Source organism: Saimiri boliviensis, chromosome X (genome assembly GCF_048565385.1).
Source record: "Saimiri boliviensis isolate mSaiBol1 chromosome X, mSaiBol1.pri, whole genome shotgun sequence".
NCBI lineage: Eukaryota > Metazoa > Chordata > Mammalia > Primates > Cebidae > Saimiri > Saimiri boliviensis.
Window position 1 is genome coordinate 106,762,521 of NC_133470.1, and position 26,038 is coordinate 106,788,558.

Here is a 26,038-nt window from a genome sequence, read left to right on the forward strand (position 1 = left end):
CTTTGCAACTTCTTACTGGTCTGGAGTTTTGGGGTAATGATGGAAATGTTCTGAAATCAGAAAGTGGTGATGGTGGCACAACCTTGTGAATATACTAAAATCCACAGAATTGCACACTTTAAAATGGTGAATTTTATGTGAATTACATCTCAATAAATTTTTTTCAAAGCTAATTCATCTCTACCTCTTTTGTGTATGTGTGTGATGACTATACCAGGTAGTACAGCTGGATGTGAGAGGCAACATGGTGAAACTTAATGATGGCTCTCAAATAACCTATGAAAAGTGCTTGATTGCAACAGGTGAGCATTTCTGGAGATGGCTTTCTTCCCTGATACAGCTCATTCAAATTTTAGAGTACAGGCTTCTGGACTCTAAATATAGAAGGCATTATTACTTAGGAAAACGGAAACTCAGACTCTGAATTGGGTGTCTTCTCTTGGTTCAAAAGCTGGATGTGTCCAGGCATCCTGGATCACCAGCCCGTCTGGATGATCCTTGCTGTTTTCCTGGTAGAGGAATAAAGAAGTTGCCCTTTTTTCTCTCCATGCTTTTTTTCTCTCCATGTTCTGAAAAGAGTAGAACAACACTTTTCAGAAAGGTAATTGTCTGCTTTAGTGATTTCCTTGTGTTGTTTTTGAAGAGGTAGTATAATCTTGCAGTCCCCAGGTGCCCACCCGGGACTTGGGAGACCGGGACTTGGGAGATCCAAGTTCTATTTATGGCTCTTCTCCAGACTTGTTATCTGGCCTTGAGCAAGTCACTTCCTCTCTCCTCACCCTTTGCCCTGAAAGCGATGTTGTTTTGTGGCTTCATTGCCAGTTGCAATCAGAAACCAAGAAAAGAGACAGAAGCAATTCATCAAACCCATGTAGCTATGCTAGCTGGCGAATCCTCATGAGAAACTAGAATAGAACATGGAAGCCAGGCCGGGCGCGGTGGCTCAAGCCTGTAATCCCAGCACTTTGGGAGGCCGAGGCGGGTGGATCACGAGGTCGAGAGATCGAGACCATCTTGGTCAACATGGTGAAAGCCCGTCTCTACTAAAAATACAAAAAACTAGCTGGGCGTGGTGGCGCATGCCTGTAATCCCAGCTACTCAGGAGGCTGAGGCAGGAGAATTGCCTGAGCCCAGGAGGCGGAGGTTGCGGTGAGCCGAGATCACGCCATTGCACTCCAGCCTGGGTAACAAGAGCGAAACTCCGTCTCAAAAAAAAAAAAAAAAAAAAAAGAACATGGAAGCCAAAAGTAAAGCCTTTAAGCCTTTTGGCCACCTAGTGGGAGGGTACACCCCTTAAAGACAGACTCTCAAATCTGCTTCTCAAAGGAAACTGACAAAAAGCCTGCTGTGAGGTGAGTTGAAGGCAAACAAAGCCTTCTTATCTTATTCTCTTGTTGCCGCCATGGTGCTAAGTGAAGAGGGCTCCACCTTTGTGTGGTGGAGGGGGTATTGTTTGGGCTAGCTCCTGCTTGTTGGGCTAAAGGGTTTCCTTCTCTTATTTCCAGGAGGTACTCCAAGAAGTCTGTCTGCCATTGATAGGGCTGGAGCAGAGGTGAAGAGTAGAACAACACTTTTCAGAAAGGTAATCGTCTGCTTTAGTGATTTCCTTGTGTTGTTTTTGAAGAGGTAGTATAATCTTGCAGTCCCCAGGTGCCCACCCGGGACTTGGGAGATCCAAGTTCTATTTATGGCTCTTCTCCAGACTTGTTATCTGGCCTTGAGCAAGTCACTTCCTCTCTCTGCACCTCAGATACCTCACTCAAGGGTTTTAAGCTCCTAGGGAAAAACTGGAGTGTTTGTATTGCTTGCAATAGATCCTTCTGATTGCTCCTCCATAGTTGTTTTTTCCTGGTGCATTTGATTCATTGGAACCCCTTATAGCCTCTTGGTATTTTTCATTGCAAGTGCTGTGTAGAGACTTCAGAGAAAAAAGTTAAGAGTACCTAAATAAAAAGCAAGGGGGTATTCTGCTTCTTAATACTGTGCTTATAAAAACTGCTGTCATTTTTCAGGGATAAGGTTTGTTCTGTCTTTTTTTTTTTTTTTTTTTTTTTTTTTTGAGACCGAGTCTCGCTCTATTGCCCAGGCTAGAGTGCAGCGGCATAATCTTGGCTCACTGCAACCTCCACCTCCCAGGTTCAAGCGATTCTCCTGCCTTAGCCTCCCAAGTAGCTGGGATTACAGGCACATGCCACCACGCCTGGCCAATTTTTTTTTTTTTTTGTATTTTTAGTAGAGACGGGGTTTCACCCTGTTGGCCAGGCTGTGTACTGTCTTTTAAATTCTTCATAGAACAAGGTTTGTCAGCCTCTGCAGTATTGACATTTTGGGCCGGATAATGGTAGTGGGAGCTGTCTTATGCATTGTAGTATGTTGGCAGCATTCTGGCCTCTATGCACTAAATGCCAGGAGTACCTACTTGCCCTGACAATGAAAAGTGTCTTCAGATATTGCCAGATGTCCTCTTGGGGAAGATAGGGGCAAAACTGCCACCAATTGAGAACCACTGTTTATAGAAGGACTGTTACCATGAAGAAAGAAATTTATATTAATAACATAGAAGTTAAAATTGAGGTACCTTATACAAGGAGAAGATTTACTGTTGCCAAAGAATTAGAAGAAACTACTTCCTAGTATTATTATCCTATGCCCCTTTTGGATATTAATGGACTAAACTGATGTGATCCTGCAGATTGGAGACTTTAGAAGCTTGGAGAAGATTTCACGGGAAGTAAAGTCAATTACGATTATCGGTGGGGGCTTCCTCGGTAGCGAACTGGCCTGTGCTCTTGGCAGAAAGGGTGAGTATTGAGGGCTGACTTTGATTTTCTTTCTCTAGTCTTTTATAGTTTCTGTGTGGTCTTACAAATTCCAGAGATGTATTTGGCAGGATCAGTAGAAAGAGTTTAAGGTTTATATAGTGAAAAGCTAGGCACTGAGATTAGTTCTAGTGAGGAATCCCTGGTGATCAACAAGCTGTCACCTGAGCAACTTAAGAGTGATGCTTTCCTTTCCCTTTCCCTTTGCCTTTCCTTTTGCCTCTATGCCAGGACTCCTTAGAAATAAAATATTAAGGAAAGTGAGTTATGAAGATGATAAGGGCAATGCAGACTATAAAATTATAGGTGTCTTTGAACTGCTGCTTCCTGTAAAAAGCCAAAAACTTGTGGCCGGGCGTGATGGTGCACACCTGTAATCCTAGCACTTTGGGAGGCTGAAGCAGGCGGATCACCTGGGGTCGAGAGTTTGAGACCAACCTGACAAACACGGAAAAACCCTGTCTCTACTAAAAATACAAAATTAGCTGGGCATGGTGGCACATGCCTGTGATCCCAGCTACTCAGGAGGCTGAGGCAGGAGAATTGCTTGAACTCGGAAGGCGGAGGTTTTGGTAACCCAAGATTGTGCCATTGCGCTCCAACCTGGGCAGCGAGCAAAACTCAGTCTCAAAAAAAAAAGCAAAAAACTTCCCTTCAGGCACATGGTGGTTCCCAGCCTGACAGATCTGTGAGCTCCAGTTTGAGTGTTTCGTGGCAACTAGTTTTCTTAGTGTTATTTTTCAGCTGTATGAAATCAGGGCATCTTCTCAGGAGGATGCTTCCTATTCAGAGGTTGCAAAGCACTTGTGTGAGCCTTAGGTGACTGCATGGGTGGAAATGCACAGAGCTTACCATCTGAAGCTTAATCTGGGGATAGCAGTTCTGGCACCTGTTTTATTTGCCTTACAAATGAACTTGAGCACCAACGCCCTTGTGCCCAGTGTCCTATAAGTGGGCGCTCTGGCCTGGATTGCAGCTCTGCCCTGTCTGTAGTGAAGGCTGCCTGATGCTCCTTTACTTTCTTAACTGTCTTCCTAGGATTGACTTTTGCTTCTTGCTGTAACTACTCTGTTTCTTCTAACCAGCTCAAGCCTTGGGCACAGAAGTGATTCAACTCTTCCCCGAAAAAGGAAATATGGGAAAGATCCTTCCTGAATACCTCAGCAACTGGACTATGGAAAAAGTCAGACGAGGTAGAGAGACTGTTTCTATATGCCGCTACTCTATTTCCTTTGAGTGTGACCTAAGGCAAACTTCACTTCTATGGGAACCCTCTTAACATAAGCCCTATCACCTGGCCTGTAAAATGTTTCCACCATTCTCCAGTCAGCCAAGTTCATCTAGGTGTTCTGAATCAGATGCCCCAAATTCCTGGAAGTGCTGAAAATGAACCATGGGTTCAGGTTCTTGCAGCTCTCCAGAGTTGCCTGTGTACTGATGATTATTAGTTTTACTGTGGAGGAGACTACGGGTCAGTTTCCCTACTTCCCATGAAAGTGATAGCCTCATAGGCTCAATCTCAGGTCTCGTTTGCCTTTACAGAGGGGGTTAAGGTGATGCCTAATGCTATTGTGCAGTCCGTTGGAGTCAGCCGTGGCAAGTTACTTATCAAGCTGAAAGACGGCAGGAAGGTAAGGAAAGAAAAGACAGGCTGCCAGGAGAGCTTCCAGTTCTCCCCTCCCCTTGCCCCATTCTTATGCCTTCATTTGACACCCATAGGTTAGTTTTCCTGGCAGTTGCCATTAACCTGATATAATTTTCCAAATTAACTATTCCTCCATTAAAACAGAATGATGAGAGTCAGAGTAGGCACCTGTGAACCACTTTCCCCTTAGCCTCTCTCTAACTGTCTCAGAGAGTTTTGAGTCCTTGCTAGGGTGGCAGATTTCTGTTTGAATGATATGGGGGGTGTACATGAGATGGGGTGGTGGAGGCTTATGAAATAGAACTTAAAATCCATTTACCAGAGGTAAGTTAACCCATGATTTTTTAAAGTCCCAATTCTTAATGGCATGATGGGCCATTGTTATGCCTGTAGACGTAAGTGTGAACTGTGGTAATTGACTGAAGTATTTCTTTTTTGCCTCAGGTAGAAACTGACCACATAGTGGCAGCTGTGGGCCTGGAGCCCAATGTTGAGTTGGCCAAGACTGGTGGCCTGGAAATAGATTCAGATTTTGGTGGCTTCCGGGTAAATGCAGAGCTACAAGCACGCTCTAACATCTGGGTGGTAAGTGTGCGAGAGCATGACCAAGCACAGTTCATTCTCCTAGCCTGTGAACAAGTCTGCGCAGTAGTATACTAAAGCTCATCAACAGCCTTACCAAATAGGGTCAGAGTGTTTAGAGGCTGAGGGTACACAATAGAAATGTGTGAACTGGTGGCCGGGCGCGGTGGCTCAAGCCTGTAATCCCAGCACTTTGGGAGGCCGAGGTGGGTGGATCACGAGGTCAAGAGATCGAGACCGTCCTGGTCAACATGGTGAAACCCCGTCTCTACTAAAAATACAAAAAATTAGCTGGGCATGGTGGCACGTGCCTGTAATCCCAGCTACTCAGGACGCTGAGGCAGGAGAATTGCCTGAATCCAGGAGGCGGAGGTTGCGGTGAGCTGAGATCGCGCCATTGCACTCCAGCCTGAGTAACAAGAGCAAAACTCGGTCTCAAAAAAAAAAAGAAATGTGTGAACTGCTTGATTCAGAAGACCAGGTATGGCCTCATCTGCAAGCTAGTGTTAGATGAAATGAACAGTGTGCATGCCTGGAGGAGTAGAGCTCTTCGGATTCTACTTACTGGCGGCAGCCACTGGCATAACCCCTGGTGGGTATGCACATAGCCTTCACACAGATCTGCTGTTCCCTTTGCTCACACGTGAATCTGGGGGATGGAAGATGAAGCAATTTTATAACATGTTTTCTAGGAAGGAAAATTACTCTATTTTTGTTTTCCTTAAGAGCTATTTTTAGTTGTTTCTTAAAATTTATTATGACACAAACAAGACTATAGTATGTAGGAACCATGAAGTAATTTCTCCATTGCTAGCTACAAGTGTATCGTGTTTGTGTATAGACTCTGCAGCTAAGGACATAGCACCTTGGAGGAATCTTTTTCCCCCTCCAAACTTTCCTTTTCCAAAAAAAAAAAAAAAAAGATGAAATGTACCAATTTTTTTTAACCTGTTATGAAAGTAATAGGTGGGCCAGGAGCAGTGGCTCATGCCAGTAATGCCAGCACTTTGGGAAGCTGAGACAGGTAGATCACTTGAGATCAGGAGTTCAAGACCAGTCTGGTCAATGTGGTGAAACCTCATCTGCACTAAAAATACAAAAATGAGCCAGGTGTGGTGGCACATACCTGTAATCCCCGCTACTTGGGATGCTGAGTGAAGCAGGAGAATCGCTTCAACTCAGGAGGCAGAGGCTGTAGTGAGCAGAGATCACACCACTGCCCTCCAGCCTGGGCAACAGAGCAAGACTCAGTCTCAAAAAAAGAAAAAAAGTAATATGTGGTCAATGTAGAAGACAGACAAGAAGGAGAGAGCAGAGGAAAGTCACCTGCAGCAACCATTAATATTTTGGTGTATTTCCTTCCCTTTGTTTCCTTGCACGTAGGTTTTCTTGTTGGTTTGTTTTACTTGTGGCAAGCATACTGCATATAATATTCCATTCTTTTTCCACTTAACACCATAAATGTAAGCATTTTCTATGTTGTTTCAGACTCTGTAAACAGTTTAATGACTATATATTCCATTAAGCGAATTTCATAGTTTACCGTTGCTCACTCGTTGGATTTTTAGGTTGCTTTGGGAGACTCTACATAGCCACAAAGATGAACAAAGGATTAGAGAGCTCAAATACCACATTCTTCGTGAAGCTGGCCCAGTTCACCCCCAGTTGGAGGTTCTCGCCCTCTGCTTGAAGTACTTAACTCCTTTAATCTGTTCCTCTCATATGGCACATTACTGTTTACATTGCTCTGTAGTTACGAGCAAGGCTGTATCTTTCTGCACTAGGTTGTATGTTCCTCATAGTCAAGATCCATGTTAGTTTTGTCTCAGCAACCCAGACAACATAATACTTTTTTATTTTTTTTTTGAGACGGAGTTTCACTCTTGTTGCCCAGGCCCAAGTGCAATGGTACGCTCTTAGCTCCGCAACCTCCACTTTCCGGGTTCAAGCTATTCTTCTGCCTCAGCCTCCCGAGTAGCTGGGATTACAGGCATGTGCCAGCGTGCCACCACACCCGGCTAATTTTGTATTTTTAGTAGAGACAGGGTTTCTCCATGTTAATCAGGCTGGTCTTGAACTCCCAACCTCAGGCGATCCACCCGCCTTGGATCACAGGTATGAGCCACCCCTGGGATTACAGGCGTGAGCCACCATACCCAGCCTAACGTAATACTTTTGTATATAATAAGTAATCCACAAATATTTGTCTAATGTGAATGAATACTGAATGACAAAAGAAATCTAATCTTAGAAAAGATTTCTAGGTAAGAGGCAGTCACATCCCAAAACTGGTTTCTACATATAGAAAAGAACATTCTGCAAATCATAGTTATTAAATGTCCTGTCTGTTAAGGAAAGAACAAGAAGTAGATATAAGTAAACTGAACTATAGAAGATTTAGGTTAGCTTTATGGAAGCAGAATAGATATTTAAAAATGAGATCTCAGGCCAGGCATGGTGCGTCACGGCTGCAATCCCAGCACTTTGGAAGGCTGAGACAGGCACATTGCTTGAACCCAGGAGTTCAAAACCAGCCTGGGCAACATGGCAACAACCCATCTCTACAAAAAAAAAAATTAGCTGGGCGTGGTGGTACAATCCTGTAGTCTCTGCTACTTGGGAGGCTTAGGCTGGAGGATCAGGTTGTGGTGAGCTATGATCACACCACTACACTCCAGCCCAGGCAAAAGAGTGAGACCCTGTCTCAAAAGGAAGATAAGAAAAAAATTATTTTAAATGGGTTCTCAGCTGTTATTGTTAGTTTATGTACAACTTTGGCCAGTAGATGGAAAACATGAATTAGTTACCATTACAAGTGTTCTTTGAGCTCCAAAAGTTTCTATTTTGTCTTTAACTTGCTTTTTTAAAATCATGTGTTCATGTTATGTATTTGTTTCCACAGGCAGGAGATGCTGCATGCTTCTATGATATAAAGTTGGGAAGGAGGCGGGTAGAGCACCATGATCACGCTGTTGTGAGTGGAAGATTGGCTGGAGAAAATATGACTGGAGCTGCTAAGCCATACTGGCATCAGTCAATGTTCTGGTAATAGTCGTGTGCCTTGGGGACTCAACTGATTAGAATCCAGTATCTCTAGGACCACACACAGAGTTAGGGTTTGGTTTCATTACAAGCCGGTTAGCTTCATGCAGAAGGGAAAAAAAGTCCATCTTATGTCTACACATTCTACCCTCAGGTAGCCATCTGGCAAAACTGTCCTGTTTGGTTTTTCACCAAACTGATGCTTTTGGAGAAAAAAAATGATTAAGTTTCCTGTCTGGCATATGTTAGATGAGGTGAATGAATGGAGATGGCACCAGCACTTCTGGTAGAATAGCTCAGAGTTCAAGCTGTAACAGGTGGTACAGAAGTATACTCTTAGGTGTAGACAGCAATAGATTTTAATTTGTTCTTTGCTGAAAACCTTAATTAGCCCAACGTACTGACAAAAGGGCAGCCCACTCATGTAACCCTTAATGATGAGTTACTCAAAGTCAGGATATATAGGCAGTTCTTTGGATAAAGAATGGTTAGCAGTGGACATTCCTGAGTACCAAGACTGGCCCTATTTGACACACATTCATCTTGTTGATTTGAAAGATGATGTACATAAAAAACATCAAGGTTTCAGAAGCCTCTAAGTGGTTTCTGTTGGGGATATTCTTAGCTGATGAAGTACCTTTTAGGACAGTCACCCACAGTCTTATGAGTGGGCTGCAAAAAAACAGCAGATGAATTTCAGGGTCAACATAGATAATGCAGCTAGGAAAAAATAATCAATAAATGGTCGGGCATGGTGGCTCACGCCTGTAATCCCAGCACTTTGGGAGGCCGAGGTGGGCGGATCACCTGAGGTTGGGATTCAAAACCAGCCTGACCAACATGGAGAAGCCCTGTCTCTACTAAAAATACAAAATATTAGCCAGGCATGTTGTCACATGCCTATAATCCCACCTACTCAGGAGGCTGAGGCAGGAGAATTGCTTGAACATAGGAGGCGGAGGTTGCAGTGAGCCGAGATCGTGTCATTGGACAGCCAGAGAGAAACTCCATCTCAAAAATAATAAATAAATAAAAATTATCCATAAATATATAATTATCAGGGCCTAGGAATAGATTCCAAGGAGTCATGGTAGACTGTTCCCTGAAGACACCAGTCCGACAAACCACAGCAGCCAAGAAGATAAAATGTAGAGCACCAGGAACAAAAACAGCTCAAGTATCCTAGATTCTTACCAAAAAGCATGGTAGTGATATGTCTGTGCCTCAGATATTCTGTGAAGTCCCTGATATATTCAGAAGGGTGTAGGCCAGGCACCATGGCTCACACTTGTAATCACAGCACTCTGGGAGGCTGAGGCAGGCATATCCCTTGAGCCCAGGAGTTGGAGCCCTGCCTGGGCAACATGACTAAACCCTGTCTCTACAAAAAATACAAAAATTAGCCGGGAGTGGTGGTGCATGCCTGTAGTCCCAGCTACTTGGGAGGCTGAGGTGGGAGGAATGCTCAAGCCCATGATGAGGCTTCAGGGAACTGTGATCGCACCACTGTACTCCAGCCAGCTTGGGTGACAGAGCAAGACCCTGTCTCAGAAAAAAAGAAGTGGAAAGGCGTGATGATGATAAGAAGTTTCCAAGAAGAGCAGTTAAAATAAAATGACCAAGTAGATGAAGATGCCTTTTTATAGAAAGCATTCCAGTCCTGAAAGATGAAGGCTGGTCTGGTGTGGTCGCTCATGCCTCTAATTACAGCACTTTTGGAGGCTGAGGCCAGGGAATTGCATGAGCCCAGAAGTTTGAGACTAACCTGGGCAACACAGTGAGACCTTGTCTGAATTTTTTAAATAAAATTTTTTTTAGAGTAAAGAAAAATGAAGGCTAAGGGGAAATACTGTATGTTAATGAAACCATAAAAACGTCTCAAATTCTGAATTCCGTAAATGTGGAGCACTCTTTAAAGCTTCAGAAAGGTCATTTTAAGACAAAAGTAGCTAATAGCAGAAGTAGGGAGCTCATCACTTTCCAAATGTGGCATGGGATAAAAGCATGAATAAGTTGAAGAACGTTTCAATCACTGCATGGATATGTGATAATGTATAATGTCTTTTTAAGGAAAAATCAAAGCTGTTACAGTTAATCTTACTTTCTTTTTTTTTTTTTTTTTTTTTTTTTGAGACAGAGTTTCGCTCTTGTTACCCAGGCTGGAGTGCAATGGCGCCATCTTGGCTCACCACAACCTCCATCGTCTCCTGGGTTCAGGCAATTTTCCTGCCTCAGCCTCCCGAGTAGCTGGGACTACAGGCATGTGCCACCATGCCCAGCTAACTTTTTGTATTTTTTTTAGTAGAGACGGCGTTTCACCATGTTGACCAGGATGGTCTCGATCTCTTGACCTCGTGATCCACCCGTCTCGGCCTCCCAAAGTGCTGGGATTATAGGCGTGAGCCACCGCGCCCAGCCAATCTTACTTTCTTATGGTCATCCTTAGGTGCTCTAGCAATAGCAAATGAGTTTGGCATCTCTTGTGATACCCATAAGAAGTTCTTTGGTTGGCATAAGAGTGCGATGTTGGCTGGGCACAGTGGCTCACACCTGTAATCCCAGCACTTTAGGAGGCCAAGGTGGGAAAATTACTTGAGGTCAGGAGTTTAAGACCAGCCTGGCCAACATGGTAAAACCCTTTCTCTACTAAAAATACAAAAATTACCCAGGTGTGGTAGTGAGCACCTGTAATCCCAGCTACTTGGGAGGCTGAGGCTGGAGAATTGCTTGAACCCAGGAGGCAGAGGTTGCAGTGAGCTGAGATCATACCATTACACTCCAGCCTGGGCAACAAGAGCAAAACTCCATCTAAAAAAAAAAAAAAAAAAAAAAAAAGATTACAGTGTCATGGAGAAAATGTGCTACCATGTCATTCCTTACAATGCCTTGACAGAACACCCTCTTCTCTCTTCTTAGGAGTGATTTGGGCCCCGATGTTGGCTATGAAGCTATTGGTCTTGTGGACAGTAGTTTGCCCACAGTTGGTGTTTTTGCAAAAGCAACTGCACAGGACAACCCCAAATCTGCCACAGAGCAGTCAGGTAAGGCAGCCCCAGCACTCCTCATGGAGAGAATTGAGAAGCAGTGGTCCAGACTCTCCTGAACAAGGAGCTTCTGTATTGGCCAGAGAGGGTTGTCAGTGAAAGCCTGTCTTCATGTTGTGCTTTAAAAGAAACCAAACCCCAAGTCCTCACTCTTTAGTGGTCGGAGATTTGGCACAATCAGGTATCCTGGTCAAAGCATAGATTCAAATACTGCAGGTATCCGCCCTAGACAGTGGACAGTGGCTAGCTCAACAACACTGTTGTTTTGTCTCTGGGAAGACCTATCTAAGGAAAGAAAACAAGAAAACCTGAACTTTCTAGGTTGCGTTTTTACTTTCCTTTCTTTCAGTTGTCATTTTTATTATTTTGCTTCAGGTAAATCTCAAGAACGCAGCCTGAGAGCCTTAGCTTGACTGGCTATCCTCCATGGGTCCCAGGCAGGGAGGAACTGGGCTGAGTAGTTCTTCAGCTGCCTTTCATTCCATTCGGCAAATCTTAGTGCCAGGTTTTCTTTAGATGGGAGGCACCCCTCTTGGAATGGACTCCTCTCCCACACATGTCTCTTTCATTAACTCCAAGACCTTATTTCTTGACCTTAGCTCAAGTTATTTAACCTCTGTGTCCTTTTGCCAGAGGTATTTCAAGGGCAAGGTGCTCTTTAAGAAGGAGGAAGCAAGACATATGGATATGTAGGTCCTTTTCCTGTGTAATTCTTATGTATTCCATACTCCTTAATTCTGATCTCTCCTAGTAACCTAGTAAGTGGGTTCAGGTCACTGATCTGTCCACTGGACAGTATTATTTGGAGCCTGGTGGTTCTCAGAAAACAAGGTGCCCCCTTCCTTTGCCACCCTTCCCTTCCCCTCTTATCTTTCTCTAGGAAGAAATGCCTCCACTATGGTTTTTCCATATGGAAGTGCCTTCAGCTTTGGCTAAAGTGTCTGTCTAATAGCACTGTCCAATAGAACTTTCTGCTGCGATGGAAATGTTTCATCTCTGCTCTGTCCAGTACATTAGCCACTAGCCACATGTGGCTTTTGAGCCCATGAAACATGGTGAGTACCGATGAAGAACTGAATTGTACATCTTACTCAGTTTGAAATGATGTTCATTTACATGGCTATCTGTGACTAGTGGCTATTGTATTTGGACCATGCAGCTCTAGAATGTTCCTCAGAGGACAAGAACCAGCCGTCTGCAGTTTGAAGAAATCCAGATACCAGGAAATATCCATAGCATAAATTTAAAATGAGGTAATAAGGGAAGGAAGTTTTGGGTCAGACTGACCCAGTGCCCCGAAGCTGGAAAGGAAGACTTTTTTCCTTGGCTTTGTCAGTGGAGAGGGGCTGGAGAAGGCCAGGGTTTACTGAGAGGGCATAGAGAAATAAATCCTCTAGAAGTAGCTTGAAGCAGGCCTCAAAAGACTGTTGGCTTCTAGAATGTCCCAAGCTCATCATAACTAAAGTTTTGATTGTGCTTCTGTGTTTGTTTTGGGGGCTGGCCACAGGAACTGGTATCCGATCAGAGAGTGAAACAGAGTCCGAGGCTTCAGAAGTTACTATTCCTCCCAGCACTCCGGGAGTTCCACAGGCCCCCGTCCAGGGGGAGGACTACGGCAAAGGTGTTGTCTTTTACCTCAGGGACAAAGTGGTCGTGGGGATTGTGCTGTGGAACATCTTTAACCGAATGCCAATAGCAAGGAAGGTAGGTGCCTGCCATAGCTCCTAGAGGAAGGCGGGAAGTGCGGGTCAGAAAGACTCTTGTAACTTCATCGGGTGCCCTGAGATACATTGTACCCCCAGGTCAAATTGTGCCTAAGCAGAACAAAGGTATAGCCTTGGCTCAGGAACATTCTTTTTCACTTGGGACTTGGCTGGGTGACCTGGGAGTTGGCAGGCTGCTTGTTTTGGGTTAGTAGAAAGCTGTTCCCACAACTCCCTCCCAGTGTGGTATGGTGGCCCCATTGTGTGGGCATGGCCTGAATGCACATGGAATGAGTTAGGGACCTATTGTTACTCTCTCTCCCTCAGATAATTAAGGACGGTGAGCAGCATGAAGATCTCAATGAAGTAGCCAAACTATTCAACATTCATGAAGACTGAAGCGCCACAGTGGAATTGGCAAACCCACTGCTGAGGTCGGATGGGTAAAGGAGCATTTTTTTTATTCAGCAGACTTTCTCTGTGTATGAGTGTGAATGTTCAAGTCCTTTGTGAATATTTTCAACTATGTAGGCAAATTCTTAATATTCACATAGTGAAATAAATTCTGATTCTTCTAAATTAAATTCTGATCTCTCATCAAGGGGGCAGGTGGGTAAAAGAGGAAAGCCATGCATATTAGAAAGCAAGCAAATCGCAGCACTGACCAAGTGCAGGATTTTTCTCAGCCGTGTATTCATGCCCTGTTCCACACGTGAAACTCCTTTCCTTTCCTGAACTTCCCTTACCCCTCCAGACCTCTTTGCACGCACCTGCTGTGGCCTCGGCCCACAACACTTGACTCTCCTCCCCTCTTCTCAGGAGGTTCACTATCTCTGAAGATGTTCCCAGCCCTCCAGGCCTCATCCTTGTATATGTGTCTCCCTGCTCGCCCATGACTTCCTGGAAGCAGAAGCCCTGACATTGAGGTCTTGCTCATGGTTTTATCTCCAGAGCTTAGCACAGGCTCTGGCTCATAGTAAGTGCTTCATAGATCATTGTCAAATGAGTAAGCAAATAAATGTATGGAAGAGACTCAGTTTTACCCGGAACAACTCCTGTCCCAGAACTGGACTGGGTCCTGCAGGGGACAGAAAGGATACTTGCTGCAAATCTGAGTTCAGAGACCTGGTGCTTCACAATGAAACCTGGAGATGGACTCCTAGAAGGACCATCATCTCTTGACTCTTCTGCCTGTTGTCTTCATACCAGACATCTGCCCTCCTTAAAGCACCTTTTCCCTAAAATACACTTGTGGGCATACCTCACTTTAGATTATTTTCCTGGGAATACAATTTAAAGTTTCACAACTCATTGTTTGGCATTTTAGATGGTTTAACTTTTAAAAATCAAATCTTACTTTATTTTTTTTTTAATTGAGGTGGAGTCTCTCTCTTGTTGTCTAGGCTGGAGTGCAGTGGCGCGATCTCAGCTCACCACAACCTTTGCCTGCCGGGTTCAAGCAATTCTCCTGCCTCAGCCTCCTGAGTAGCTGGGATTACAGGCATACACCACCACGCCTGGTAAATTTTGTATTTTTAATAGAGACAGGGTTTCTCTATGTTAGTTGAGCTGATCTCGAACTCCTGACCTCAGGTGATCTGCCCACCTTGGCCTCCCAAAGTGCTGGGATTATAGGCATGAGCCACTGTGCCTGGCCTAAAAAAATCAAATCTTATTTAAGAGGAATTTGTTACTACTTTCAAGAGTCCTGTTGTGAAACTCCATGTATATAAAGAGAAAATTATTACCAGTCTGGAGTTTTTTTTTAATATTGGGTTTGATTAAGGGCAGTTTCAGCTTCAACCAAATCCTTTCTGAATACTGGGAGAACAGGCCAAATCTCCACTGTAAAAATTAGCAGTACAGGCATACTGTACAGTACTATATGGATACAGGTTTAGTCAGATATCATGTCCAAATGACGTATCCAAATCCATATGTAGAAAACTCATCGAAGGCTGAGGATGGTGGCTGATGCCTGTAATCCCAGCACTTTGGGAGGCCAAAGTGGTTGGATCATCTGAGGTCAGGAGTTCGAGACTAGACTGGCCAACATGGTGAAACCCTGTCCTCTCTACTAAAAATACAAAAATTAGCCAGGTTTAGTGGCTTGGGCCTGTAGTCGCAGCTACTCAGGAGGCTGAGACAGGAGAATTGACTGAACCGGGGAGGTGGAGGTTGTGGTGAGCTGAGATTGCGCCATTGCACTCCAGCCTGGGTGACACAGTGAAACTCCGTCTCAAAAAGAGAGAAAGAAAAAAAAAGAAAGAAAACTCAGGCCAGGTACGGTGGCTCATGCCTGTAATCTCAGCACTTTGGGAGGCCGAGGCAGATCACAAGGTCAGGAGTTCGAGACCAGCCTGACCAACATGGTGAAACCCCATCTCTACTAAAAATACAAACATTAGCTGGGCGTGACGATGTGCACCTGTAATTCCAGTTTACACAGGAGGCTGAGGCAGGAGAATAGCTTGAACCCAGATGGCAGAGGTTCACGTGAGCCGAGATGGTGCCACAGCACTCCAGCTTGGGTGACAGAGCAAGACTCCGTCTCAAAAAAAAAAAAGAAAACTCATCTAGTATCCTCTGACATAGAAATTATTATACAGAGGCCGGGCACGGTGGCTCAAGCCTGTAATCCCAGCACTTTGGGAGGCCGAGGCGGGTGGATCACGAGGTCGACAGATCGAGACCATCCTGGTCAACATGGTGAAACCCCGTCTCTACTAAAAATACAAAAAATTAGCTGGGCATGGTGGTGTATGCCTGTAATCCCAGCTACTCAGGAGGCTGAGGCAGGAGAATTGCCTGAACCCAGGAGGCGGAGGTTGCAGTGAGCCGAGATCGCGCCATTGCACTCCAGCCTGGGTAACAAGAGCGAAACTCCGTCTCAAAAAAAAAAAAAGAAATTATTATACAGCAATAATTGCTGCTTACAGAGGTGGGGGTAAGACTCTAAGATCCTCCTGTTCCACAAATCATTAAGAAAAGATCCAATTGTGATTTGTCTTGCTTTAGCGTTATGTACTGTTTCGTCAAATTTTTTGACAGTAGTTATCCTTGTATGGTATGTCATTGTAATTCAGTGGATTGAAATTAAATCATCTAATCAGTGTTCATTGGGTGCCTACTGTGAGCCAGGTAGATGTCAGAATAGGAAGAAGGATAAAACATGGCCACTGCTTTTAAGGACCTCCTGGTGTCAGTGAGGACTGCAGACACATGGATGCCGAACTCCAATACAATGAGCTGCATCCTTAAGTACTGTGGCCATGCCAAGAATGGAGAGCTCAACCACAGCAGCCACCCTGAGTCAACCATTGCTGTTAGGCCACTTCCTAAAGCACCACTTGGTCCGTGTCCCCTTTCTGTTTAAAAATGTACAGTGACGGCCAGGCATGGTGGCTCAAGCCTCTAATCCCAGCACTTTGGGAGGCTGAGGCAGGCAGATCACAAGGTCAGGAGTTTTAGACCAGCCTGGCCAATATGGTGAAACCTCGTCTCTACTAAAAAAACAAAAATTAGCCGGGCGTGGTGGTGTGTGGTGGTGTGCGCCTGTAGTCCCAGCTACTTAGGAGGCTGAGGCAGGAGAATGGCTTGAACCTGGGAGGCGGAGGTTGCAGTGAGCCAAGATTACGCCACGGCACTCCAGCCTGAGTGACAGAGCAAGACTCCATCTCAAAACAAAACAAACAAAAAATGTACAGTGACTCCTTGTCACCAACCACATCGAGTTCAAAGTCTCCTGTAGTACTAAGGCCACTCTGCCTGGCTGACCATGACCTTTAATGTGGACATGCACGCACACACACCTGGTTTATTGCCACGTTCATTTTCTTCACATCTGGAACGCCATCCCTCTCCCCTTATCCAAATCCTGCTCATCTTTCAAGGCCCAAATCAAGTCCTGCCTTGGTGGCATGGTACCAGTTGGACTAGTGCCCATGCATGATTTCTCTTATCTCTGAACTCCAGTTGCACTTAGCACCTTTGAGTGTAATTGTTCTTTAAGTCATTCTAAAGTAATTGTCAGCTGTTCCAGAGCAGAGACCATGTTTTCTTAGGATGGGGACTGTATGCTGTACCCTGGCGAAGTGCTGAACAAGTCCTTGGTTGATTGGCTAGATGATGCTAGATAAAGGGCTGACTGTAAAAATGCACCTCTGTCTGGGCCAGGTGCTGTGGCTCACGCCTGTAATCCCAGCACTTTCGGAGGCCAAGGCGGGTGGATCATGAGGCCAGGAGTTCGAGACCAGCCTGGCCAATATGGTGAAACCCTGTCTCTACTAAAAATACAAAAATTAGTTTGGCGTGGTGGTGGGTGCCTGTAATCCCAGCTACTCGGGAGGCTAAGGCAAGAGAATCGTGTGAAACTGGAAGGTGGAGATTGCAGTGAGCCGAGATCACGCCACTGCACTCCAACCTGGGCAAAAGAGCGAAACTCTGTTTCAAAAAAAAAAAAAAAAAAAAAAAAAAAAAAAAGCACCTCTGTCTTGTAGCCTCTGGTCTCTGTAATTCAGGTTGTTTATGGGAGGGTGTTCATATCTTCACCACTTCACTCACTGTCACAACTTGCCATTTACCCCAGGATGCATTTAATCTGCCAAGCCGCAGAGGATCCTAGGGTCCAATTTATTTTTATTTTTTTCTTTTCTTTTTCTTTTTCTTTTTAAAGACGGGGTTTCACCATATTGGTCAGGCTGGTCTTGAACTCCTGACCTCAGGTGATCTGCCCGCCTCAGCCTCCCAAAGTGCTAGGATTACAGGCATGAGCCACCGCGCCCGGCCCAATTTTTTTTTCTTTTCTTTTTGTTTTGAGATGGACTCTCGCACTGTTGCCCAGGCTGGAGTACAGTGGCATGATCTTGACCCACTGCAACTTCCACCTCCCGGGTTCAAGCAATTCTCCCGCCTCAGCCTCTCGAGTAGCTGGGATTACAGGTGCCTGCCACAATGCCCGGCTAATTTTTGTATTTTTAGTAGAGACAGGGTTTCACCATGTTGGCCAGGCTGGTCTCAAATTCCTGACCTCAGGTAATCCATCTGCCTCAGCCTCCCAAAGTGCTGGGATTACAGGTGCGAGCCACTGGCCTCTAGGATCTGATTTCTGACTCCACAGACAAGCAGTGCCAGTCGAAGCTTGGCCCTCAGTAGCTGGTCTGTGATCAGCTGGGCCATACCACAGCGTGTTGCAGGGCTAGTTCCACCCTGGGAAGAAGCAGCGGGCTTTGTCCAAAGAGCAGGCGTCTGGAGCCCACCAATTTGACTTCAACCTTGCTTTCCTTGGTCATTTCACAAACGGTATCAGACGTCCTTGGCACCACTTAGTGACAATCCTAACCTTTGCCTGGCTACCTGTAAGCCACAGCAGGGGGTGTCCTAATGTTTTTAAAGCTGGAGAGGTGGAACTCAGGAAGGAAGGAAGTTTGATTGGAAAGGGGTTAGATTAAGCCTGTTTGTGAAGGATGAGGTCAACATTTGCAACATTTGTAATTTTTTTTTGTTGTTCTAATCAGCAGGGCCTGTTTTGGAGACCAGAGGCTTTAAACAGAAAGGGCCGGGGGTGGGACTCCACAGTAACCGACTGCAGGCTGCTTCCTTGAAGGAAAATCAGCAGCTTCTCAAGAGACCCATTTATACAAAGGAACTCTCCCCTCCCTTCCCCCACTACCCCTTCCCTTTCCCGCTCCTCTGCAGTTTGGCTACTGCCATATCCCTTCTGTGCGTCCTTCCCTGACTCCACCTAAAGCCAGGCACCCTTGCTGTCCTAGAGATTGTTGGGACTCACTCCCAGTGCCTTGCTTTCTGGGCAGAGGGGAAGTCCTGCTGGGCCCAGAGGTAAAGTAAGACTGCCTCTGATCTCTTTCGCAGCTTATCAGGGAATTCCTGGCGGGCACAGACACGTGTACACAAAACCACACACACATACACTCAGCGCAAGCCAGTGATGACGTTCCCCTGCCTGGCTGGTTCTACATATGGGTGTGACTTGGTCAGAGAGGACAGGGAGGGTCTAAATATTTAGATACTGGATTGCCAAGCCCTCAATGGAAACCAGAGATCCTCTCAAAATGAACATTTGCAGAAAGAAAAGCAGCCCCTGGCATCTATGGGAGCTCGCCTGGTACTGTTGGCCAGGACTTGGTGTTGCTACCAACTGGCCTAGCACTCACGGCTAGGTCTGGGTGTTCTGCTGAACATACACTCACAGGACATGAGCTTTATACAAGGCCACTCTGTGACCATGATGGGTTGAGGCAAAAACAAGACCGCTCCATAATCATGTGAACACGGACCAAAACATGAACATTGCCTGAACCTCGAAAATGACCAACCCCCCAATCCTGGTTTTTCTGAGCAGCTGCTGCTTCCTTACCAATTGCAGCTTCAGCCTCGCTCTTGTCTGCCCTCCTCTTGGATAAGATTGAGGTGCTAAGATACCCGATCCAATCATAGAATCACCAGCATCCAGTCCAGAGCAAAGCCTGACTTCCTTAAACCTTCCTCCAAATCCCCTGACCCAACCTGAATCCTCTAAGTCTATTCTAGCACCCCATCCTGGGGCACGGCAGGGTTTCACCATGGGGTGCCTTCTTTCTTGCTGCAATGAGCAATAAACGCAACCTGTTTGACCACAAGAGTGTTCCTGGTGGTCTTTGACCAGAGGGGTTTGACAATTTGGACACAAATAGCCAAAATACCCTCTGGAGGAGCACTACTAGGCAGAGACTGCAGTGAATTTCACCTAGAATTGTACCTTTCCGAAGACCTTACCTAGTCCCTGTGGAGCCTCCTAGGTCTGTGTCTGATTGGGGAAAGCCCAGGAGTTGTGTCTTGTGTTGTGGGACAGAGGTACCTGGCTTCCCAGGTAGGTTCCTAGATCCTAGGATGTCTTGGCATTTTGCAGTACAACACAAAGATGCTTCCCAGGGAGCACCTAGCATAGGTATTGAATTCATAAATAACATACAGATAAGCATACTCATTTCTTTAATATTTTCTGTGCAAGTAATGCATGCCATGGTACTGTACTAGGCTCTGGAGGTAGGAAGATGAGTAATAGATTGTCCCTGTCCTCAGTGGCTTTATAACTGAGTGGTGGCCACAGACAAGTCAACAGGGATTATCAGTTGTGCCGATAACCCTACGTGCTGGGAGTGAGATGGGTGAGTTCTGATCGGAACGTCATTGCTTCTCTAGTTGCTTTACAGTTCTGCTTCTATCTATTCCAGGCATTTTAAAAAATAGAGATGGGGTCTCACTTTGTTGCCCAGGCTGTTCCTAAACTCCTGGGCACAAGCTGTCCTCCCGCCTCAGCCTCCTAAAGTGCTGGGATTACTGGCGTGAGCCCCGGTGCCCAGCCTATTGTAGGCTTTTCCTTCACTCACCAAATCATAGTTCCCCCGTTTTATGGTTGTGTCTTCTCTGTCATCACTATGGAAAAAATACGGAGAATGCGCTGCTTCATAGAGGATGGAGCTGACACTCCTTTCACCCAAAGAGATTACTCATGTCCCTCTTCACTCTTCCTCAGGTCTTTGATCGTTCTCCCTCCTTCTCTCAGAATCTCTGCAGTCTTCCCCTCATTTGTTGTTGTTGTTGTTGTTGTTGAGACAGAGTCTTGCTCTGTTGCCCAGGCTGGAGTGCAGTGACAGGATTTCGACTCACTGCAACCTCCACCTCCTGGGTTCAAGCGATTCTTCTGCCTCAGCCTCCTGAGTAGCTAGGATTACAGGCCACCATGCCTGTCACCATGCCCAGCTAAATTTTTTTGTATTTTTAGTAGAGATGGGGTTTCACCATGTTGGCCAGGCTGGTCTTGAACTTCTGACCTCAGGAGATCCACCTGCCTCAGCCCCCTAAAGTGCCGGGAATACAGGTGTTAGCCACCACACCTGGCCACTCTTGTTTTCCTTTTCCCTGTGTTTCCTCCTTGGGTTCCAGGGGCCACTCTCTGCCCCTGTGTTTTCTCCTGAAGCCAAGGAGCACGGTGAAAAGAACGCGCTTCAGATTTCAGCCTCAGTGCTGCTGCTCACTGCCTGGATGGCCTCAGGCAACTAATTTCCCATCTCTCTGCTTCCTCATCTATAAAATGAGGGAAGAGACTCAATGATCTCTCACCTTCAGCCCTAACCTCCTGTGTATGCAGCAGTCTTCAGGTGTTTGCATGGGACTTCCTTCATCTCTCCATCTCTCAGTTGCCATTTACCTCTAAGGTCTAGAGTGGCTGCCAATGGAACCCAAAGCCCTTGGCAGCCATCTTCCTAAGCCTCTGCTGTCCCTTTGGGTTTGCTAGATGTACAGGTTTTGTTGGGTTTTGTTTTTAGTTTATGACTTTTGTTTATAGTTTATTTTTCTTTGACCTACCCAGTTACAACTGGACCTGGGACCCCTACAGATTGTACATTGTCTTATTTCCTCTCCATGGAGAGACTGACAGCCTCAAAACTAGGCTCCATGAAACAGATCATCCTTCAACCCCTAAGCTAAAGTTTGGCTTCAAACCCAGAGTTTCCCCAAGGAAGGCTGGACAGTGGGACTATTGTCAACCATGATCCTAACACATAACATTCCTACGGGGCCATTGAATAGCTTCCAATCCCCAACAAACATGCCCTACAGAGCTGCTGTGTGGACAGCCATCATAACCCAGGCTCTCAACCTAATACCAAGGTAGGAGCTCAGAAAAGCTCCCTCATGCCATATAAGCCCAAGCCTTGAGGCAAGCCCTTCTACCTCCCATGCCCTTGCTCCTAGTCCATGGCCATTTCCATATGACCATGACCTTGGCAGAGCTGTGCCCTGAAGTGCAGTGACAAGCAAGCCAGGAAGCTTGGCTTGCAGACCTCAGCACCTAGCTTTGGCTCTCACGGTGCAGATAAAAGGAAATTACATACAGGGAAACTGCCAATCCAGTACCATGATTTGCTGGGTGGGAAAGGATGCTTAAGGACTATGCCCCTCTGGAAGGAAAGGGGAGCTTTAGGTGTTTCAGAAGCCAGCAGGGCTTCTCCAGCTTGAAGCCTTCCCTGGCCTGGGGCTGAGACCCTTAGGCACTTTGTTGAAACTAATATTCCAAGCAACCAGTGTGTGACTCTGGTCTCCCACACCAGTGGAGAGGTGATGAGACAATCCAGTTCTCTCATCCCTTCCACTGTTGTCAAACTAGTGGCAGAGGGGGTGGGATGAAAACCAGGACTCCTGGGCCTCCGAGTTACCCCCACTGTAACCTGAACTGGTCCACTATCAAGTTCCAGGAAAAAGGGCCACAGTGACCTCTCAGATGATCAACCTGACTTGCTGCTGGGGTCCAGAACAGCCCAAGGCTCAGAACACTCTGAACTTGTCCCTTTGGAGGCAGAAGCTGTTCCAAATCCTACCTGGAGCAAGCGCATGTTCTTATCTGTTCATTGGAACAAGTGGTTCTAAAGAAGAGCCATCAGCTTCCAGGTGAACCCGCAGGCAGACCCAAGGTTCTGAAGAGGGAAAGGGACCTGCAGACCTCCCTTCCCTTGGGCAGGCACTCCCAGCCTAAGGGTCTCAGCCCCAGGCCGGGGAAGGCTTCAAGCTGGAGGAGCCCCGCTGGCTTCTGAAACACCTAAAGCTCCCTTTCCTTTAGCAGTGGCTAATTACAAAAGGATACCTTAGTCAGAGCTTTGCTCAATTTTGCAAACATTCAGTTCCCTCCTGGGCATTCCCTGTGCACCCCCAGAACAGCACAGGTGTCCAGGTTGGAACATGGGCACGGAGGTCTCCACGGGGACTCTCACCCGCCACTGCCCTCCCAGCTGCCCCACGGAATCCTTCCCTGGGAGTCCAGCGCTGCCCCAGTTCGCCTGTCAGGATAAGAGGAAGAGGGGAGGTGGGAGCAGAAAAGAAAGGATTTCAGCATTTTGGGAGGCCGAGGCAGGCAGATCACCTGAGGTCAGGAGTTCGAGACCAGCCTGGCCAACATGGTGAAACCCGGACTCTACTAAAAATGCAAAAATTAGCCGGGCGTGGTGGCGGGCGCCTCTAATTCCAGCTACTCGGGAGACCGAGGCAGGAGAATTGCTTGAACCCGGGGAGTGGAGGTTGCAGTGAGCCGAGATGGAGACCCTTAAGCCTAGGCAAAAGAGCAAGGCCCCGCCTCAAATTAAAAAAAAAAAAAGAAAGGATTGAGGGTAAGTTTCAAGGGGTATGCCTGGGATCGGGGAGGATTCTCTTTATCATGAGTCAGCGGATAGGGCCCAGTGTGACTTCACTGCTTCCCAAAAAGAGGCGCCCGGGGCAGGAGGCGGCTCAGAGCGCAGCAGCGGGAGTGAAAGCTCAAAGTGCTGGCTGCCTGTACTGGGCAGGGCGCGGGACAGGGCTCGGGGCTGGGCTGGTCAAGCCGCTTGAGGCGGCGAAAGGAGGCCGCGCGCCAGCAAGGAAAGGTGGGGGCAGAGGAGCGGACATCTCCTCCTCCTGCGGCCCCTCCTCGGACGCCAGTTCCCGCCGCCGCCGCCCCATTCCTCGTGCAGGTGGCGCTGCAGAGGCGCCCGGGCGCACTGCTGGGCGGGTGGGGGCGCTCAGCGCCACCGAGATAAGGGGTAGGGGATAGGGGTTTGGAAGGCGCGCGAGCCCATTAAGGAGGTGGCGAGGGAAAGGCCGCCAGTCCCCGCTGCTTCTCGGGCCGTCCCCGGATTCGAGAGAAGGCCGCGCCCCCACCCAAGTGGCGGGAGAGTACGGGGATCAGTCCCGCTGGGGACCGCCCCAGATCAGGGGCTGGTTTCTACGCGCTTCTGCAAAGTCCCTCGAGCCACCTTCCAGGCCCCGCAGAGCTCCGGGCGGCTCCTAACTTCAGCAAAGGGATTGCGGTTTCGGGCGGTCTCTGCTCTCTGGGGATGGCGCTCTTGACCCACAGGCAATCGAATGGAAACTTTGAGTCGTGCTGGGGTGTTGGGGGTGGGTTCCCCTGAACAGCCACCCTCTAGCCTGGCTCCCATGAGACCCAGAACGCATCTCCAGCACAGGGATGCAGACGGTGGCCAAGGCTGGGGCGAAGCCTGGGACTCGGACTCGGCCTAGATGAGAGGTAGAGGCTTGGCCCAAGTCTGGATCTAGAGGGACAGTTACGGGTTCCATGCTTGTCAATGCGGTCTTCGGCAACTATATAAGGAAAAAAGGAAGAAAAAGAAAAAGACAACAAACACTCAGAGGCTCACTGGGGCTCCAACTTGCAATCTCTGTCTTCATAGACAGAACTTGGTGTCCTAACTTGCAGGCCCTGAGCTCTAGAAGTCATGATGCTGCTTGGCCGGGCACAGTGGCTCATGCCTGTAATCCCAGCACTTTGGGAGGCTGAGGCAGGTGGATCACGAGGTCAGGAGGTCGAGACCATCCTGACTAACATGATGAAACCCTGTCTCTACTGAAAATACAAAAAATTAGCCAGGTGTGGTGGCCCGAACCTGTAGTCCCAGCTACCTGGGAGGCTGAGGCAGGAGAATTGCTTGCACCCGGGAGGCGGAGGTTGCAGTGAGCAGAGATCGTGCCACTGGCACGCCAGCCTGGGCGACAGAGTGAGACTCCATCTCAAAAAAAAAAAAAAAAAAAAGTCATGCTGCTGCTTTTGACATCTCGTGGTGCTTGGTGGTCATGGTCATGCGGTGGCTGTTTAGTTAGCATATTGAGAATATCAAGGCACAAAAATAACCTTGTGGCCAGAACCTGTGGGGAAAAAGTTGTTGGGGGCTCCAACTTTGCCCTCTCCAGAAGCCCGAGTGACCACTTCTGTGACACAGCTTGACATATAAAATCTATGGGCAGAGTGTGTCCCTCTGTTCTGTGCCAAGAAATAAAAGCTGCACCCTATGCTAGCATTCTGGGTGCCTCTTCTCCCCTCTCAGTCCGTCCAGTTCTCCTGCTTTCAGGGTGTCCAAAACCATCTGAGAAAGTTATCTAAAGACTTTCCATAAAGAAAGGGAAGGGGGGGGGCGGAAATCCAAAGGATCATAAACGTTCCCAGGTCTCACTGTGTGCCAGGAGAAATACCGTCTGTCTCCTGCCCAGACCTCAGAGCCCGGCCTTTTTTCCTACAGGGCGGTGCCCAGCTATTCCTGGAAGCCCCCTCCTTTCTACCAGACCCCTCCTCAAGTTGTCTTCTCCCAGAGCACGGACCGAGGGAAAAGATCAGATCAGCAAAGCCTGACGCCCCCTGCCCCCTCTTTCTGTCCAACCTGACCTGCAGTTTCAGCCTGTGCCCTCTCCTGATGCCACGGCGCCAGATTCTTCTCCCAGATCAGGACCTAAGCCATGAGCTCTTCCCCCCAGCCTGGCTCCGCGCCCCACTAGGTGACCAGGAGAGGATCTGATATACTAATTTGTGTTAATGTGATAATGGGAGCTAATGGGGTCATGTGCTAACCATAGGTCCAAGTTCTAACTCAGCATCACAACCTCAACCCCAAGCTCAGGCTGCAGGGATGGGAATTTTAGGCTGACTAATCTCCACAGCCGGCTGGAGCGGGTGGGGGAGTGGGAGGAACCAAAGCCCCGGGACGATCCCAGGGTCTGGTGCCTTTGAACTGCTGTCTCGGTTTCAGTTTCATCCTTGGCTGACGAGTTCCTCTGAAGAGTGGAATTGCTTTGGTTTCCCTCCAACCCCTCTCCCGTCCCTGGCCGCCCCCTTTTTGGACTGCTAGCTCCCCTCGGTCAGCCCTTCTCTTCGTGAGGGAAGAGATGGGAAGATAATTTGGCAGTGACAAGGAAAAAATGTACACATAGACACCCTGAGACGCACAGGCTCACATACCATACTGCTTTGCAGACATACATATGCACACACCCTCCAGGAACACACACGCATGCTCGAAGGACCCAAAATCCAAGACTTGAGCCCACACACACACACGCACACACACACACACACACATGCACACCCCCAACACAGTTATGCCCTTACTCACATCTGTGAGACCCACACAGACACGCACATAGGCAGGCCAGACCCAGAGACCCATGTTACACACAGACCCGCATGCACACTCACACGCCCTCACACAAACAAACCAGCAGCAGCCGCCGAGTTGGATGGCTTCCTCAAAAGAGGGCTGGAAAGTTTATTTGCTGCCAGCGAAGGGGCCTAGACATTCCGTGAAGTGACTCATACTGCACCTTTATACACATTAAGTATTATATTTCTCTGCATTCAACAACAACCCTCAACCCCGATGTGGGGG

General features: G+C 47.3%; 1 protein-coding gene across 3 annotated transcripts in view; it reads left to right on the forward strand.

Annotated features, from left to right (window-relative positions):
• Positions 1-13,420, forward strand: part of AIFM1 (apoptosis inducing factor mitochondria associated 1) — a 37,936-nt gene extending 24,516 nt beyond the window's left edge. For all 3 annotated transcript variants that reach the window (XM_039464037.2, XM_039464036.2, XM_074392140.1), the window contains 10 exons: positions 218-302; positions 1,507-1,583; positions 2,694-2,802; positions 3,906-4,013; positions 4,363-4,451; positions 4,910-5,050; positions 7,950-8,092; positions 11,006-11,130; positions 12,641-12,837; positions 13,164-13,420. In XM_039464037.2, coding sequence (XP_039319971.1) covers positions 218-302; positions 1,507-1,583; positions 2,694-2,802; positions 3,906-4,013; positions 4,363-4,451; positions 4,910-5,050; positions 7,950-8,092; positions 11,006-11,130; positions 12,641-12,837; positions 13,164-13,235 — 1,146 coding nt within the window. In that variant the 3' untranslated portion in view covers positions 13,236-13,420. The remainder of the gene's footprint in view (positions 1-217; positions 303-1,506; positions 1,584-2,693; positions 2,803-3,905; positions 4,014-4,362; positions 4,452-4,909; positions 5,051-7,949; positions 8,093-11,005; positions 11,131-12,640; positions 12,838-13,163) is intronic.
• Positions 13,421-26,038: the final 12,618 nt, after the last annotated feature.